Source organism: Vidua macroura, chromosome 26, assembly GCF_024509145.1.
Source record: "Vidua macroura isolate BioBank_ID:100142 chromosome 26, ASM2450914v1, whole genome shotgun sequence".
Taxonomy (NCBI): domain Eukaryota; kingdom Metazoa; phylum Chordata; class Aves; order Passeriformes; family Viduidae; genus Vidua; species Vidua macroura.
This window is the reverse complement of record NC_071596.1, coordinates 762,980-778,696: the sequence shown is the minus strand read 5'-3', so window position 1 is coordinate 778,696 and position 15,717 is coordinate 762,980. Positions and strand designations below refer to the sequence as shown.

At 44.8% G+C, this 15,717-nt stretch overlaps 2 protein-coding genes across 2 annotated transcripts in view; both read left to right on the top strand.

The window, feature by feature from the left end:
* RANBP3 (RAN binding protein 3) overlaps positions 1–11,047 on the top strand; it is a 71,257-nt gene extending 60,210 nt beyond the window's left edge. Inside the window, exon 19 of the mRNA XM_053999261.1 lies at positions 8,589–11,047. The gene's annotated coding sequence lies outside the window, so the exon portion shown is untranslated. The remainder of the gene's footprint in view (positions 1–8,588) is intronic.
* A 688-nt stretch (positions 11,048–11,735) lies between these two features.
* Positions 11,736–15,024, top strand: NDUFA11 (NADH:ubiquinone oxidoreductase subunit A11). The gene is made up of 4 exons (XM_053999697.1): positions 11,736–11,852; positions 11,938–12,030; positions 13,855–13,977; positions 14,831–15,024. Exons 1-4 carry the CDS (start codon positions 11,771–11,773, stop codon positions 14,941–14,943), a joined length of 411 nt encoding a protein of 136 aa, XP_053855672.1. The 5' UTR covers positions 11,736–11,770; the 3' UTR covers positions 14,944–15,024.
* The last annotated feature ends 693 nt before the right edge of the window (positions 15,025–15,717 follow it).

Genomic DNA, 15,717 nt, shown 5'->3' with positions numbered 1-15,717 from the left:
AGATAATTTCTGTAAATAAAAGACCTCATTTGAAGGTAGTATTCAGAGCTCCCTTCTGGCTACCTCCTTTCAAGGACTCCTTTCCAAAACTCTTCCTTTTGTAAAGATACAAAAGCTGAATTTGTCACTGAGAGCACTGGCAATTCTGTTGCATGGGTAGGCAATGAATACCTTTTCCAGGGTTATCTGAATTAAATGTGGGGTTATTTTAAATGAATCACTCCTGATCAAATTCTGGTAGCTTACCTTCAGCTTCTAATGAAACTGGAAAAGCCAAGTGGTGATGTTATGTTTGATTTCCTTCTCCTGTTCCAGAGACCAGGAGGTATCATTGAGCCCCCACTGCAGAGTTTGTGCTGCTGGTAACTGAATATCCAAATGCTGACTGTACACTGTCCTCTGAGAAGCAGCTTGCTGTCAGTAGTCCTTTTAGCAGACAAGATAAATTCCTGTTCTGGAGAATTCAGAGCACAAATTGTGCTGCAGACAGGAGACCTATTGGACGAGGCCCTACAAAAAGCTCCCGAGAGGGAAGGATGGGGTAATGTTTTGAATGCAATTTGCTGATGAATGGTTCTGCCATTTTTGAGAAGGTTTTTGAGATCAAAGGAACCCCAATTGTGAGAAATGACACTCATTTAAAAAATTAGAAGGTTTATTAAAACCTTATAAAAAAATACAACAGAAGACTGAATAGAGAAAATAATACAGTGCGCTGGGAGCAAAGGATTCCATCACCATCTGCTCATCTTCACAATGGATCTTTTAACCCTTTAGCTGCTCCCAAAGTTTTGTCAGTAGACTCCTTCTTCACTGTCCAGTGGTGGAGATCACTTTCTTACATCTTGAGTGGAGGTCAGGTACTACCATAGTAACAAGCCGTCCCTCCCAAATGTCCCAACTACCCAGGCCATCCTGTGGGAACAATGCAAGGGGGGAGAAACATAACTATACATCTACAAAACTTCTCTTAACATATACATCATATTTGCTCTTTAGTTGTGAGAGTCAACCATCGCATTACTCATCTATAACAAACCCCCCTTTTCCTTTTCTATAAGTCATTTGGCTCAAACAATTAACTCAAAAAAATTTTCTCTCTTGAATGATTCATACTAACATCTGTTGATGTGGGCAAGGATAGTGGGAACTGGAGAAAAAATCTCAGGTTTTCCCTAGACACATTTACTTGGAATGGACAAAAGGACATCACAGAGGTCCGGTAGGGCTTTGACTCCCATCTACCTTGCCTATGGGGTTCGTACCCATAGTAGGTGAATCTTAGTGGTGACTACAGAGCCCAACTTGGTCTTGCCCTCTATTCCCTTTTGTATTAAAAGACAATTGAGGAATAATAGAAGTCCAGTATGACCTTTTTTGCCTCTACCTACCATGTGGGGTTGCTACTCGCAGCAGGGCTATGGAATCTTCTTGGTGGCGAACAAAGGGGCCAACCTGGTCTCGCCCTCCATTCCTTGTCTTACTTTTCTTGTGGTTCTTAAGGAAGCTGCTCCATTACCTCTTATGGTCCCTTGTGTACTTCCCCTTAACAGATGATTGTAATTCTTGCCCATTAAAACAGGAAAACAGTTCTCAAGCTGGCTGGTGGAAGCTTCACTCTACTTTTGGGCATCTTGTTGTTTTTCTGTCTCTTGGTCTCTGCTTGAGAGTCAATCTCATTTCACCCAGTCTGGATGTTATAATCCATTCTTTGGTTCTTCTACTGGGCCTTCAACTCTGTTGGCATCAGTCCATCCCTACTCTGCAGTTTGCACAGCCAGTAGGGTGGTGAAGCAGTACCTGAAAGGGACCTTCCCACTGAGGAGTTAGGGGACTGATCTCTCCATGACTTGATCATTACCCAATTTCCAGGATTAATAGTAAGGATTCTGAAATCCAGGGTGGTAGTTTGAGGAATTGCCCCTTTATGTCTTAGCCGTTCTAAGGTTTGTGCTATAGACATAACATACTCCTTGGCATAGGCTTCCTCTTCCTTATAGGTAGCAACCTTCTGGGGCACAGTCAAAAAGGGTAACCCAAACATAATTTCATAGCTGAGACCCCCAGATCTGACCAGGGCTGAGTTCTAATTCTTAACAAGGCTAAAGAGAGACATTTTATCCATGACATCTGGGTTTCAATCATCAGCTTAACTAGAGTTCTTTTAAGAGTTGGATTCATCCTCTCAACACGACCAGAACTCTGTGGATGCCATGGAGTGTGTAATTCCCATTTTACACCCAGGGCTTGAACAACTTTCTGCAATATTTTAGATGTGAAATGAGTTCCTTGGTCTGAATCAATCCTGTTCACCATCCCATATTGGGGAATGATTGATTCTAGAAATGTTTTACTCACAACATTGATATTTGCTTTAACAGTCAGTACCGCCTCTACCCAATGAGTCAAGTGGCGTACTATCACTAGCAAAAACTTCCACCGGTGTACCTGGGGAAGCTTGGCGAAGTCTACTTGGATGTTTTGAAAGGGCTGTAAGGCTAGTTCTCGCCCTCCTCTTGGTGTTTTCCTCATGACTTTCTTATTCACTTATTGACATATCACACACTGTTCAGTTACTTGATCACTTAGTGCTTAAGTACCCCAATGTACCATGTATGCCTTCTAGCATTTTCTTGGCAAGGGGTTTATTCAACATTTGTCTCCCATCTGCTAATCTCCACTTCCCTTAGTTATCTTTCTTGGCTCCTATTTTAAGGAGTTCTTCCTCTTCTGTCCCACTGAATATAGGGACTTCTTGCATTTCTCTCATGGAGGCTAATACCATAATTAGTTTTTCTGTCCCTGATTCGGCTGCATTTTTAGCTTCTAAATCTGCTAAATTGTTCCCTCATGCCTCTTGAGTCACCCCTTCTTGATATCCTTTAACATATACTACTGCCATTTCCTCTGGTAATTGTAAGGTTTCTAACACTTCTGAAATAAGTTTCTCATTAATGAGTCCCTTTCCCTTTGAATTTAATAGCCCCCTCTCTTCCCAAATTTTTCCAAAGTTATGCACTACTCCAAAAGCATATTTTGAGTCCATATATATTGTTCCTCTTTTCTGTATTAATATTTCCAGAGCTCATTTTAGGGCATATAACTCACGTGCTTGGGCTGACCAGTTGGAAGGTAGCTTTCCCTTTTCTGTAGCTACTAACTCTTCATCTACTATAGCATACCCTGATACCTGGTGCCCCTGGATTACCCTTGAAGATCCCTCAATGTACAATCATTTCCCTCCTTGGAGTGGTTGATGTGTTAGGTCCTCTCTTACTTTAGTTTGATAGTTTATAACCTCTAGGCAATTATGTATTAGTTCCTCATCTGGTTCTCCATACAAAAACTGGGCAGGGTTGAGTTGGTTACTCATTATTAGCTCTAAACCATTATCTATTAAGATGTCTTCATACTTTAACACTTGGGAATCGGTGAGCCATTTCTCAGCCTTTTGGCTCAGGATACTTCTAACTGTGTGTGGGCTATATATCTTCAATTTTCCCCCAAAGGTTAATTTTTTGCTTTCTTCTACAAGTATGGCAGTTGCTGCCACCGCCTGAATGCAGGTTGGCCACCCCCAGCTGACAGGGTCTTGCAGTTTTGATAAATCGGCCACTGATTTCCTAGATCCTCCCTAGTCCTGGGCTAACACTCTATGTGCTGCCCCTTTTTCTATATCAACAAACAGATAGAAGGGTTTGTCTAAGGCAGTAAGACTCAGTGCCGGTGCACTGACTAATTTTTGCTTTAAAGCTTCAAACTTTTGCTCATCATCTTTTTCCCACCTAATTTCTTCTACTAACTTTTCATACAAGAACTTGACGGCCTGCGTGTATCTTTCAGTGCATAGCCTACAATATTCCAACAAGCCTAGAAACCTAACTTCAGTCTCAGTTTTAGGCGGTGAAAGTGAGACTATCCCTGTAATTCTCTCAGGTTTCAGTCGCTGGCTCCCTTGACAAATCACATGTCCTAGGTATTTTACTTCACATTCTACAAATTGGAGTTTCCCTTTTGATACCCGAAGACCTTGGTCCCCCAGAAAATTTAGCGCCATGGTGGATTCCCAAACTTCTTTTTCTTCCTGTCCTGAGAGAAACAAATCATCTACATATTGGATAAGATTTATCTCAGGTTTGATGGAGAAAAGTTGTAGTACTTCTCCTAGTGCTTGACCACTGAATAGGTTTGAGGATTCTGAAAACCCTTGGGGTAACCTGCTCCACCAAAGCTGTTGCTTCCTCCCTGAATCAGGGTCCTTCCATTCAAAGGCAAATATATCTCTATTCTGCTAGTGGGCAAGCCCAAAAAGCATCTTTTAGGTCTATCACACTAAACCACTGATGTGATGTAAGTAGTGTATAGGGGTTAGGCACTACTGGGTATCGATTCAATATTCTTTTATTCACTTCTCTTAAGTCTTGGACAAGCCTGTAAGTCCCATCTGACTTCTTTACTGGTAATATGGGTGTATTATGGGGGGACATACATAGTTCTAAGGTTCCCTCTTCAAGTAGGCCCTGGATCACCAGCTGCAGTCCTCATCTCCCTTCCAGGGAGAATGGACATTATCGTACCTGAACTGGATGGTTTTCATTAACTATTTTTATTACCATAGCTTTCATGTTTAATTTACCTCGATTTTTCTAGGTAAAAATGCCATACCATTTTATGGTATGGTACAATACCATACTATATTGTTTTATGATTTTTTTTCCTCATCTTCTTCCCTTAATTGGAGAAGTTTAACTACCATTTTTGCTTCCTCTGGGAGTACTCCAGTGTCCAACTGCACCTGTAAATCCCATCCTAATAAATTGCACCCAGCTTCTGGAACTAATAGGACATTCCCAATCCCTATTTTTTTTGGCCCTTCAAACTTTACTTGCCTTATAACTGAGACTTTGAATCCTTCCCCTTTAGCACGTACTACTTGCATGGTATCTTGACCCTTTTTATACCCCTTTGGAATTCTGCAAACACAAGTTCTTTCAGCCCCCATGTCTACTAAGAATTCAAATTCTTCCTCCTGGGGACCTATTTTTAAAGTTATCAAGGGCTCCTGATGGTATTCAGTCCCCAGGAGGTAGAGCCCCTGACACCCCTGATCTTCTGCTTCTCCTTTTTGCTCAGTCTTATAGACCCTCAGGTCCTTTTCCTTCTGGGGACAATTCTTTCTGATATGCCCATTCTCTTTACAGTAAAAGCAAACTGGTCCTAGGTTCCTTTGTTTCCCAAACTCTGCTTTTTGTGTCCAGTCCCAAGGAGCTGCATCCCCCCTCCATCTATCTTTCTGTACTCAGAGCCCCCCTCCCTTACCTGGGTAGTTCTTTCCATGCTGGTTTCCTTCCCTAATGGCCGTTACCATTATCTTGGCTTTCGCCTTGGCCTTCTCTTCATCCCTCTTTACATACACCTTCTGTGCCTCTCTTAAAAGATCTTCTAGTCTCCTTGCCAGCCATCTAACTTTTTTAACTTCCTCTGTATATCTGGCCAAGTGTGAGTGACAAAATTTATCTTTAGTAAGATCTGTCTGGCCATTGTATCAGGGTCATATTGCTGGCCAGAGGTCTATGTACAAATCACAAATGGGACGGGACTGCTGAGGAACACATCTCGAGCTGTTTATTTTCTCGCATCACTCTCATTACATGGTTATGACAATGGGAAGATGCCAGCAGCTCACATCCCCGGCAGGAGACAACTCAATGTTACAACTTATTTTAAAAGCTTTTTGACCAATCACACCAAGCATATTGACAGTAGATTTATCCAACCACTATAAGCATACATACCTTTGGTTAAACAATGCTTGTTTATTTCAAATACAATACCTGCTTGTAAGCCTTAAGATACAATGCACAGAGCTCCATTATTAAGCTTAGAACTTCCTAATATCTCATTAGACATACTTTTCTATAGCTTAGGGAGTTATTCTAGCCAAGCGTTAATACACAGACCATTGTTCTATTTGTCCTTAATTTTCTACTTCTTAAATAATTTTTCTGCTGACAAATCTTATGTCTACTATTTAGCTCTAATTGCAGTTCTGTTTTCTCTGAGGCCTGTCTTCTGCAGCTTTCCCAAAACCCTTTGATTTTAAGGATTCACACAGGTCAACCCCTGAATATTGCCTCATATTTTTCCTCAATCTTTCTAGCTACTCTGTTGGGGTTTCTTCCCTCTTTTGCTGCTCATCAAAAGCTTTACAAGCATTTTGATTTCATGGAGCTGCTTCTTTGATACCTCTTATAAATAATGTTCTGTACTCCTCCATGTCTTGTCTTCCCCCAGTGCTGTTGTGGTCTCAATTGGGGCACACTGTGGGCATTTTCAGGTCCCCAGGAGGTCCTTGCACATGCTCCCTTTCCCATCTCCGTATCCCAGCCACCCGGATCATCTGTCTTTCCTCTGGTGTGAATAACGTGGTCATTACTGATTGCATCTCTTCCCATGTATAAATATTGGGCCCCAGAAACTGGCCTAACTGTTCCACTAATCCAAGGGGGTCCTCTAGTAATTCAATGGGGTCCTCTTATAATTCTTTCTTGAACATTCTCATGTCAGAGGAATTGAGAGGTACAGTTACAAATCCAATTCCTCCCTGCACCCCACCCAGTGGTATTTTTCTCAGAGGATATGATATTATTGCTTGGTTCCCATCCCCTGATCTGCTTTCCTCTCATTGTGCCATTCTGTTCCTAGTGTTTTGGCTAGACCCATCAGGGGGCAAGGGAGGTACAGTTGGGGCTACTGGAGATGGAGAGGGAAGTGTTCTAACAGGTCCCATTCTTTATTTTCTGATACCTTAAACACACTCACCTTTGAGGTTGAAGTCTCCCCTTCCCAGTAGGTAGCATAGCCACCCTCTCCCTGATTGAATGGTTTCTTAGCTGTTACATAGATGTTTTATGCCCAACATATCCATCCTTCATCTGATCTATATCTCGGCCAGTGTGCATGATCACTCCTAATTTCCCTTTTAGCCCATTCTACCATGCAGTACCGAATCATTTTGAGCTCGTCCTTCTTTCTGGTATTGGGGTCATATTTCCACCGGGCTAGTTTCCTTCCTAGTGGCCTATCTGGGGGTATCCCTATTGGTACTCCCTCACTTCTTCCTTCCACCTTGGGGAATTCCCTACTTGTTCACAATCCCATCTCGACAGGTAACCACTGGCCCTCCCAGCAAGGCCCGCCTTCCTAAGAAAGGAAGAGGAAAGGAGGGGAAAAAAAAAAGAAAACAAGGAAAGGAGGAAAGAGAAGGAAAGGGAAGAGAGAGAAAAAACTTTACCTCTCTTCCAAAAACTAAAAAAACCCCTACGATCCAGGGACTTCCATATCACCAGATTGCTCCCTGCCATTCCTCATGCTCTGGTCCCACGGTTGCACTCTGCTCTCTGTCCTGCCTGGCTCCCTCCCCCCAGCCTGATCCGGCTTTGGCTGCAGCAACCCCCCCCCCCCACCCCCATCTACTCTGCTCAGCTGTCCTGACACAAGCGCACTCTTCCCTGATGGGCAACCCCCGCCACAAACTCCACAAGCCCTTCAGCAGCTGCCCTGCTCCCAAGTCCCCAAAATCCTTAAATCTCACATGTCTCTCCAGCCAAGGGGTCCTTGTCCATGGGGTCCCCCCATGTGTCCCACTGTTTTTCCCTTCCGACTGTCCAATATCCTGAAGCTTTAACAGACCAGGACAGGTCCCGTGTATTACTTGTTTGAAGCTGACCATATGTCAGAATTACCAAATTACAGTCTGGCCAAAAATAGTTATGAAGATGGTACTCACCTCCCCTTCCCCTTTTTTCTTTATTCAGTCTCCTGGTGCCTTCGGGGTTTTAACCTGTGATTACTGGTAGTCCTGGGAAAGTCATAGAATCTGCCAAACTTGTGGCAGGGGTGTGCCTCTTTTGAAAAGTCCTAGGGCCACTGGGGCGAGGCATATATCCCGGACCAGTCCCCATTTGTGAGAAATGATACTCACTTTCAAAAAATTTAGGAGGTTTATTAAAACCTTATAAAAAAATACAACAGAAGACTGAATAGAGAAAATAATACAGTGCGCTGGGAGCAAAGGATTCCATCACCATCTGCTCATCTTCACAATGGATCTTTTAACCCTTTAGCTGCTCCCAAAGTTTTGTCAGTAGACTCCTTCTTCACTGTCCAGTGGTGGAGATCACTTTCTTACATCTTGAGTGGAGGTCAGGTACTACCATAGCAACAAGCCGTCCCTCCCAAATGTCCCAACTACCCAGGCCATCCTGTGGGAACAATGCAAGGGGGGAGAAACATAACTACACATCTACAAAACTTCTCTTAACATATACATCATATTTGCTCTTTAGTTGTGAGAGTCAGCCATGGCATTACTCATCTATAACACAGTTATCTGCAGCTTGTAGTACAATGAGGAGCTCCTCTCCCCATTTAAGGGAACTAATATCCTGTATCAGCAAGTTAATTTATCAACAGTAAAAACATTTGGAACCAAGTTAGTGTTTTAGGAGTAATGTTACATTAATTATGCATTGCTTTCCTTGGAACTTGCCCATTTATAGTAAGGTAACTGTTCCCTCTTATTGTAGCTGTCTTAACAGCGTTGACTGCCTGGGGAAGGTCTGCAGCCCAAGGATATGTATCTGCTGAATAAACCACTACCAGTAGTGTACTGTACCAGTTAGCTGCAGTCTATCCACAAGGCAAGTGGAAAGCTGTAGACACTGGTATGCAGAGTCTTGCAGCTACAGACATTGTACCTGCTACAAAGCTGGAGAGATGCGAATTCTTTGTCACACCTCCCTTGTCGGTGGAAGACGCATTATGAATCTACTGCATGGGATATGGTCTCCGAAGACCTTTTAAGAGTTCCTTGGATGCCAGAAAACTATTTGTTACTTAATGGTGTAGAGTCTTGCCGTGTGCAATATTCAGAAGATGCAGCATCTTCTGGTCTGGCTGTGATTTCTGTGCACAAGTTACTTTGCCTCCATGTCTCGGTATTTTGTGCTCAAGTGTGAGCACTATGCTGTAGCTTGGGTGAGGTTCTTGTAGTTGAGTGGGCCCTGTGGGGCTTCTTGACAAGGTGTGGGATTACACTGCACTGAGCCCATCAGTGAGGGTCTAGAGCCAAAGCTTCTGAAGAAGTGCTTGGCTCTGAGCTGAAGATGGGGAAGGTGGGGTAGGGAAGAAGTTGTGGGTTGCTCACAATGTGTTGGGGAGCCTGGGGTCTTTGTCCAAAAAGCATTTCAGGAGGTCTAGAGCTAAGTGCTTCAGGGTTGAAAGTGAGGAATATCTGAGGCTTCTGTATGGTTTTTATTGAGGAGAGAACATTTGCAACATATGCCACCCTGCAGGCAAGTGTTTTCTCCATCGTGCTGTCTGGAAGGGTCACACAGCCCTTCATGTGGTGTGCTTAGGAAGAGCTTTGGAGAAGGGTAAAGCTGTTCTAAAAAATGCTTCCTTTATTAAAGCACCAGTAAGTGCCTGATGGTGGCATTGATTCTGTGTATAAGAACAGCTAGCTCTCTGGCATGCAGAGGAAGCAATGATATAAAATTTCAATAGCCAAACCGAATTTTATTTCTATAGCCTTTATTTTAAAGAAAGCAAGCGAGCCAGGGCTGGGTGGCCGGGGAGTCACCGCTCCACTAACGGCACTCACCACTTACAAGTTCGGCAAAATATATATACTGCTTTAAAGCCTACAAAGCATTTTCCAATGTGCTTGGTTAGTCCAAATGAGCAAATATCAATAAGCTGGGATCAGCAATTTCATAATCTTTCCAGGTGGTCATTGGCTTCCTGTCCTTCTTGTGGTCATCTGGAGGGAGGCCTTACACCGGTGTCTGCTACATGATTTTGTCAAGTGCATCAAGCTTTTTATTATATGTAAGCATTTAGTCGCTTTGTCACTATCCCTTTGTTTTACCACAACTTCCTCTATTTTATTCTAAGCATCAGTTGTCTGGCTACCTCATCTCTTTACTCTACTATACTTCTTCTATTTCAATGCTTTATTTAGCTATTCAGTCAGAAAGTTTCAAAACCGTTCTTTGTAGTTATCGCAGGGAATGTATCCACTTTCGACACAACAAATACAAGCATTTGCTGATTTTATTGCCAATTGACATGAACCACAAAAACATTTTTCACAATGCCCAAGCCGAGGGTCAGTGGAAGGCCCTGTGTTGTGAATGCACTCCACACCCGCTCCTTCTGGCACTGAGACAGCTCTGGAACGGAGGTGATTTGCCTGCCACGTTGTGAGTGCACCCCAGCACATCTACGGTGTGATACAGCACGGCGCAGCTACCGAACCCTGGCCATGCCCCTTCTCCTTTTCCTGCTGCCAGGCTCATGAAGCCCCAACTTTACTGCCAGCAGGATACAGCACTAGAAAAAATTCCTTTGGATAATGGAGCAGTAGCATCCAACTCCAGCTGTTTTTAGCTCCTATGAGAAAGAGATATTGTGGGAGACGCAGCATACTGGAAAATGCAGAAATCAAGTATTTAATATGCTTTTCACATACAGGGAAAAGAGGTAGAGAGGTGAGAAAGCTTGAGCTAACAAGGATACAGTTGTAGACTTCTTCACTCAGATCTTGGAGTTATTTCAAGAGTCAGTAAAACAACTGAACGGCTTTGCTTGAAGGGGTGTCACTGATAGGGGAGATGCATGCTAATGTCTTTACAAACCAATTTGATGGGTCTTAACATCTCTACTAACTTCAAGCAGGTTTGTTACCAAGCCCAGATAGCCCAACTCCTGAAACAGACAAGCTGAGGACAAACCTGACTTCTGACCTTTGGGGTAAAATGACAGGTTCTAGGTGGAATATGTGGTAAGGCGTTTGGGAAGGCTGTACCTTCCTAGTACCTCAGCCAATGGGAAAAGGAAGAGGGCAACGTGCGGCTGGGAATTTGGGATAAAAGGAAGCTGCGTCCTCCGAAACCTCGAGAGAAAAAACGCCATGGGCCTGTGTACCTGTGGACTCTCCCTTTATTCAAATAAAGTTGCAGGACTCTTCAGTCTCCTTTATGGATATTGGCTTTTCATTGTGTGATTTTCTGTACATCACCAAGAAGGCACAGTAGAGAGTTGTCTTTTTATTAGTGTACTGTGAACAACTAGAAAAATCAATGTATACAGCATCTCTATAGCCTGTGTCAAAGCATCTTGATTATTTCAGAAGGAAATACGACCATACAGCAGTATAGACACAGAGAATTAAATCAAAATCTTTGAAAATTTATTAAAGATATTTCAAGCGCCAATAAGTAAGAGTTGTAGACCCGACCAAAAACAAAAACGAACCACAAACAAAAAACAACCCTTGCCCAACAAAAATGCAAAATACCAACAACAAAACAAAACCACACTGATCTCCCCACCCCGCAAGCAGCCAGCAAAGACAAACGGTGGGGTCACAGCCCCAGGCTTAGGCAAACAGCCTGGGAGCCGCGGGTGGGGCATCTGGGAACATAAGGTAGAAATCCCTTAGGCCAGTGACAGTGCGGGTGTGCTCGGGCAGCGGCTGGTGCGGAGCACAGTCCCAGCCCGGGCAGAAGTCCCGGCCCGCGCGGGGATCCTGGCTCCCTGCGGGAGGGAAGGGGAAGGGGAAGGGGAAGGGAGGGGAGGGGGATGGGAAGGGAAGGGGCCACCGCGCTCGCCACGCGCGTGCCCGCGGGACGATCCCTGGCCTCGCCCTCTCGAGGGGCGGTGCCGCGGCGTCCTCTCGCGATACCTCGGTTGTGCCCTTGTCGCCATGGCGGGCTATTGGGACGGGCCCGAAGGCGAGCAGTGCCCGCAGCGCACCTGGCTCGCCACGCGCGTTGGCGCGGCCGCGGGTGGGCACCGGGGGGAAGGGAGGCACGCGGGGGGGCGGCGAGCGGGGCCCGGGCCCGGGCAATGACGCGCAGTGCTGTGTTGCAGGCCTGGTCGGGGCGGCGTATCGCATCATCCTGCTGCGGCCCGGCTCGGCTCTGGCCGCATTGCAGACGGCGGCGGCGGACAGTGTCACGATGGGTAAGGGCCGGGCCCCTCGGCACTGTAACTATAGGATGGAATTCCGCAGGGACGCCAGCCTCGCCTGTGCCCGGTCTGGCTGCGTGCGCCCTCACTTTTGCCCTTGCCTCTGCCCCTGCACGGTTTCGGTGGTTCTCTCTTCCACCGGTCTTGGGTCGTTGTTTAGTCAAGAGCCAGAACACTGAAATGGAAAGACATGTCCTTGGTTTGCAGGTGAGGTAACATATTTTTGCAGTCTAGAGTAAAAGGTACATTATGTTTTTTTGTATTTCTAGAATACTCAGTTTGTGGGCAACAACATAGTATAAGCAAATTTAGGTTTTTACTTAATATATTTAGGCGTTGTAGGTTTTTCCCGTCATGTCATATAGACAAGGAGAAACCATGTAGTTGTCTTGAATTGTCTTTGAAAGAGAAAGTGGATGCTGAAGAGAGGAGCAGGAAGCTGAAGGGGCTGCATGGTTGAAGCTCACTCTGTCCCTTGTCAAGTGCAGTTTTCCTCTTAGCAGACTTTTGCTTTTCAGTCTGATTCAGTGGTTTGTGCCACCTCTGTCTCTCCCCAAATGCTGGTGCTTTGAGACGGGGCATAGTCAGTCCAGGTTTGCATTTTTGAGTAGTGCGACTCTAACCAGGATCTGGCATCTCCTCTAATGAGTTGAGGTCATTATGAAGGGACTGGATCATGTAATCAAGTGTGATTTCAATAAATCCCTTAATCCTAAACAGGCATATTGGGTCCTCTTACCACTTTCATACATGAGGAAAGATTTGTCCTGTCTGCCATTCAGGAGCCGCACCTCATTGCCTCAAGCTGTGCATTTGGCCTACAGATGCCTTGGTCCAAAGCAGGGAGAGCAGGAAAGTTGAAATGCAGTCCTAGGTCTGGGGGTTTTGTTTCTGCAGTGCTCTTTTCAGTTGATTTTGGCATCAGCATAATTCATTTTCTGCATAGGTTTGTAACAGGAGCTGCTTGTTTTATATACGGATTGAAAATTTTTAATCTGGACATTTTTGTTGTTCCCAAGAAAGATGAATTGAAATCTGCACATGGTGCCTGGTAGACAGATTCATGTTTCATGATCAAGAGTTTGTATTAGATACAAACCCAGCTGTTCTTGACACAGCTCTTTGCCAAAGTTTGCAGTTATATCAGTGTAGGGTCTGATGGGACAAAGTGTGTAATTCAGTGGACAGGGTGCTTCTACTTTGCAGTTTCTTAGTTCAATTCAAAATTTTTAATTTCAAAGTCAGTTTACAAACAAGAATAATTGACAAACTCAATAAATTTTCCTACTATCCAGTAACCATTGTGAGCCCCAGGCAGGCAGAGGAAGAAAGTGCCAGGACTAGCAGTGTATAGGGAGAGCAGTGCCCTTGGGGTTGCTCTGCCTGGTGCTGTGAGGTGGCTTCACAGGGACTTGAGGGCTAAGTTACAGTGCAGAGTCCAGGCAAAGCTGGGGAAGTGGCTGCACAGACACCACTGCTCCCCTCCAGTCCTCCCAGCTGTCAGGGGTGCCCCATGCCTTGTCGGGAAGGGCTGTTAGTTGATACCCTGGCAGCATGCGGTGCTGTTTGGTGGCAGTAGGTGTGGAGTGCGCTAAGGCTCCAGCTCGAAGCAGTGCAGGGGGAGAAACCCAGGGAAGCTGAGTGGGACTGAGTGAATGCTGAGTCTCACTGTAGCAGCTGGGATAGGATGTCCCTGGGAAATAGGAAAGGGATCTTTCTTCATTTACCATTGTAGTTACTGTGAATATTGAAGTTGTTCTCAGTGTGAATTCTCTGGTCCTTGAGGATTTTGGTTTTTGTTTTTTTACTTCTTTGCAGCTACACTGGGAGCTGTGTTTGGCTTAAGTACCTGTCTCAGTGCCCAAGTCCGGGAGGAACCAGAGGATCCTTTGAACTATTTCATAGGTGGCTGTGCAGCAGGAGCTGTCTTGGGAGTGAGAGGTAACTGTGGGCAATGTCTGTGTTGAAATGTGCCCTTGCTGGTTTTAGAAACTTTTCAGTTGGGGAAAAATGTTAAAGAATGTTGATGTCAGGCTTCTTTGGTAATGATTCATCTCAGCCTCTATTCATGCCAGTTTCATTGGCATTGTGTGGGCCTGCTAAAGTAAATATGGCTGTAGGAGGGGAGGATACCAAAGGGAACCTGAAGTGATATACAGAATGAAAGGAGAGCTCACTCAGTACTGCCAGTAAGAGCTACCAGTTATACCTTAAAATTGCAGGATAGGAAAGATATAGTTGTGGAAATCCATGTTTTTTTGGCAACAAGTGTGTGATTTATTTTAGACAGCAAGTACAATCTAGTATCTGCCTTGTGAATTTGTTACATAGTCTGATGGACAAGCTGTGTCCTGCTGCTGTTGCTTCTATAGCCCTTTGTAAGCCTTAAGCATCTCCTGCAGATACTGACACAACTCTGTTTTCTGTAGACATTCATCCTCAAACCTAATGAAGTGAGGGATTTTTTTAAGTTTTAATTTTGGTGAAAATTTACTTGTCCTAGTTGTTGAGCTCATGAGAGTTCAAAGCAGTGATAGTTATTTTTGTCACTCAAATGAACCATTTAAGATTGCCCACTTAAGGGGATGGGGCAGTGGATTACTGAAATTGATATCTCAAATTGCAAGTCATAAGCATGAGAACTCAATTTTATAAAAAGGTCACTTCTCCAATTCCCCTGGCCAGACAATGTTGCTGATGGTCAAAGGACTTATGAAAAATGGCAGTCTATCAAGATCTATTGCAAAGGACTTGTGCCTTAATGGGTCTTTCTGGTTTGATGTGTTTTCTTCAGCTCACAGTTACCTCACTGGCACCACAGCATGTCTGGGGTTCGGAATAACTGCAGCTCTCATGAAGATCGGTAACAAGGAGGGCTGGAGGCTGACGGGACCTCCTAAGCTGTAAATGTCACCTTTCCCCCTGTGAACTGGCTTCCAAACGCTGTATGTACTTAGGACATCATGTAATAAAGATTTGGTCCAATCAGCAGTTGTCACAACATGGTGGTGTCATATGGCTGTTTCCCAGCATTTGGGCTGAGGTGCAGAAAGCTGGAGCTGCTGAAGAGGAAGCAGCATCTTCTGGTCTGGCTGTGATTTCTGTGCACAAGTTACTTTGCCTCCATGTCTCGGTATTTTGTGCTCAAGTGTGAGCACTATGCTGTAGCTTGGGTGAGGTTCTTGTAGTTGAGTGGGCCCTGTGGGGCTTCTTGACAAGGTGTGGGATTACACTGCACTGAGCCCATCAGTGAGGGTCTAGAGCCAAAGCTTCTGAAGAAGTGCTTGGCTCTGAGCTGAAGATGGGGAAGGTGGGGTAGGGAAGAAGTTGTGGGTTGCTCACAATGTGTTGGGGAGCCTGGGGTCTTTGTCCAAAAAGCATTTCAGGAGGTCTAGAGCTAAGTGCTTCAGGGTTGAAAGTGAGGAATATCTGAGGCTGGAAGGGACCCCTGAACGCCAGCTGATAACTGGAGCAGGTTGCTTATAGCTATATCCGATTGACTTTTTTATGAACAAACAAGGGTGTCCTGCAAACCCACTAAGGAGATGGAGAGCATGGAGGCACAGGATACACAAAGAGAGGTGAGAACTGGATCAGTTTGCCTGGAGGAAAGGTCAAGATTTGATGTACTAGCACTTTTTCACTACTTAGTGGCTACAGAAAGTGGAGGCTCAGGTGTGC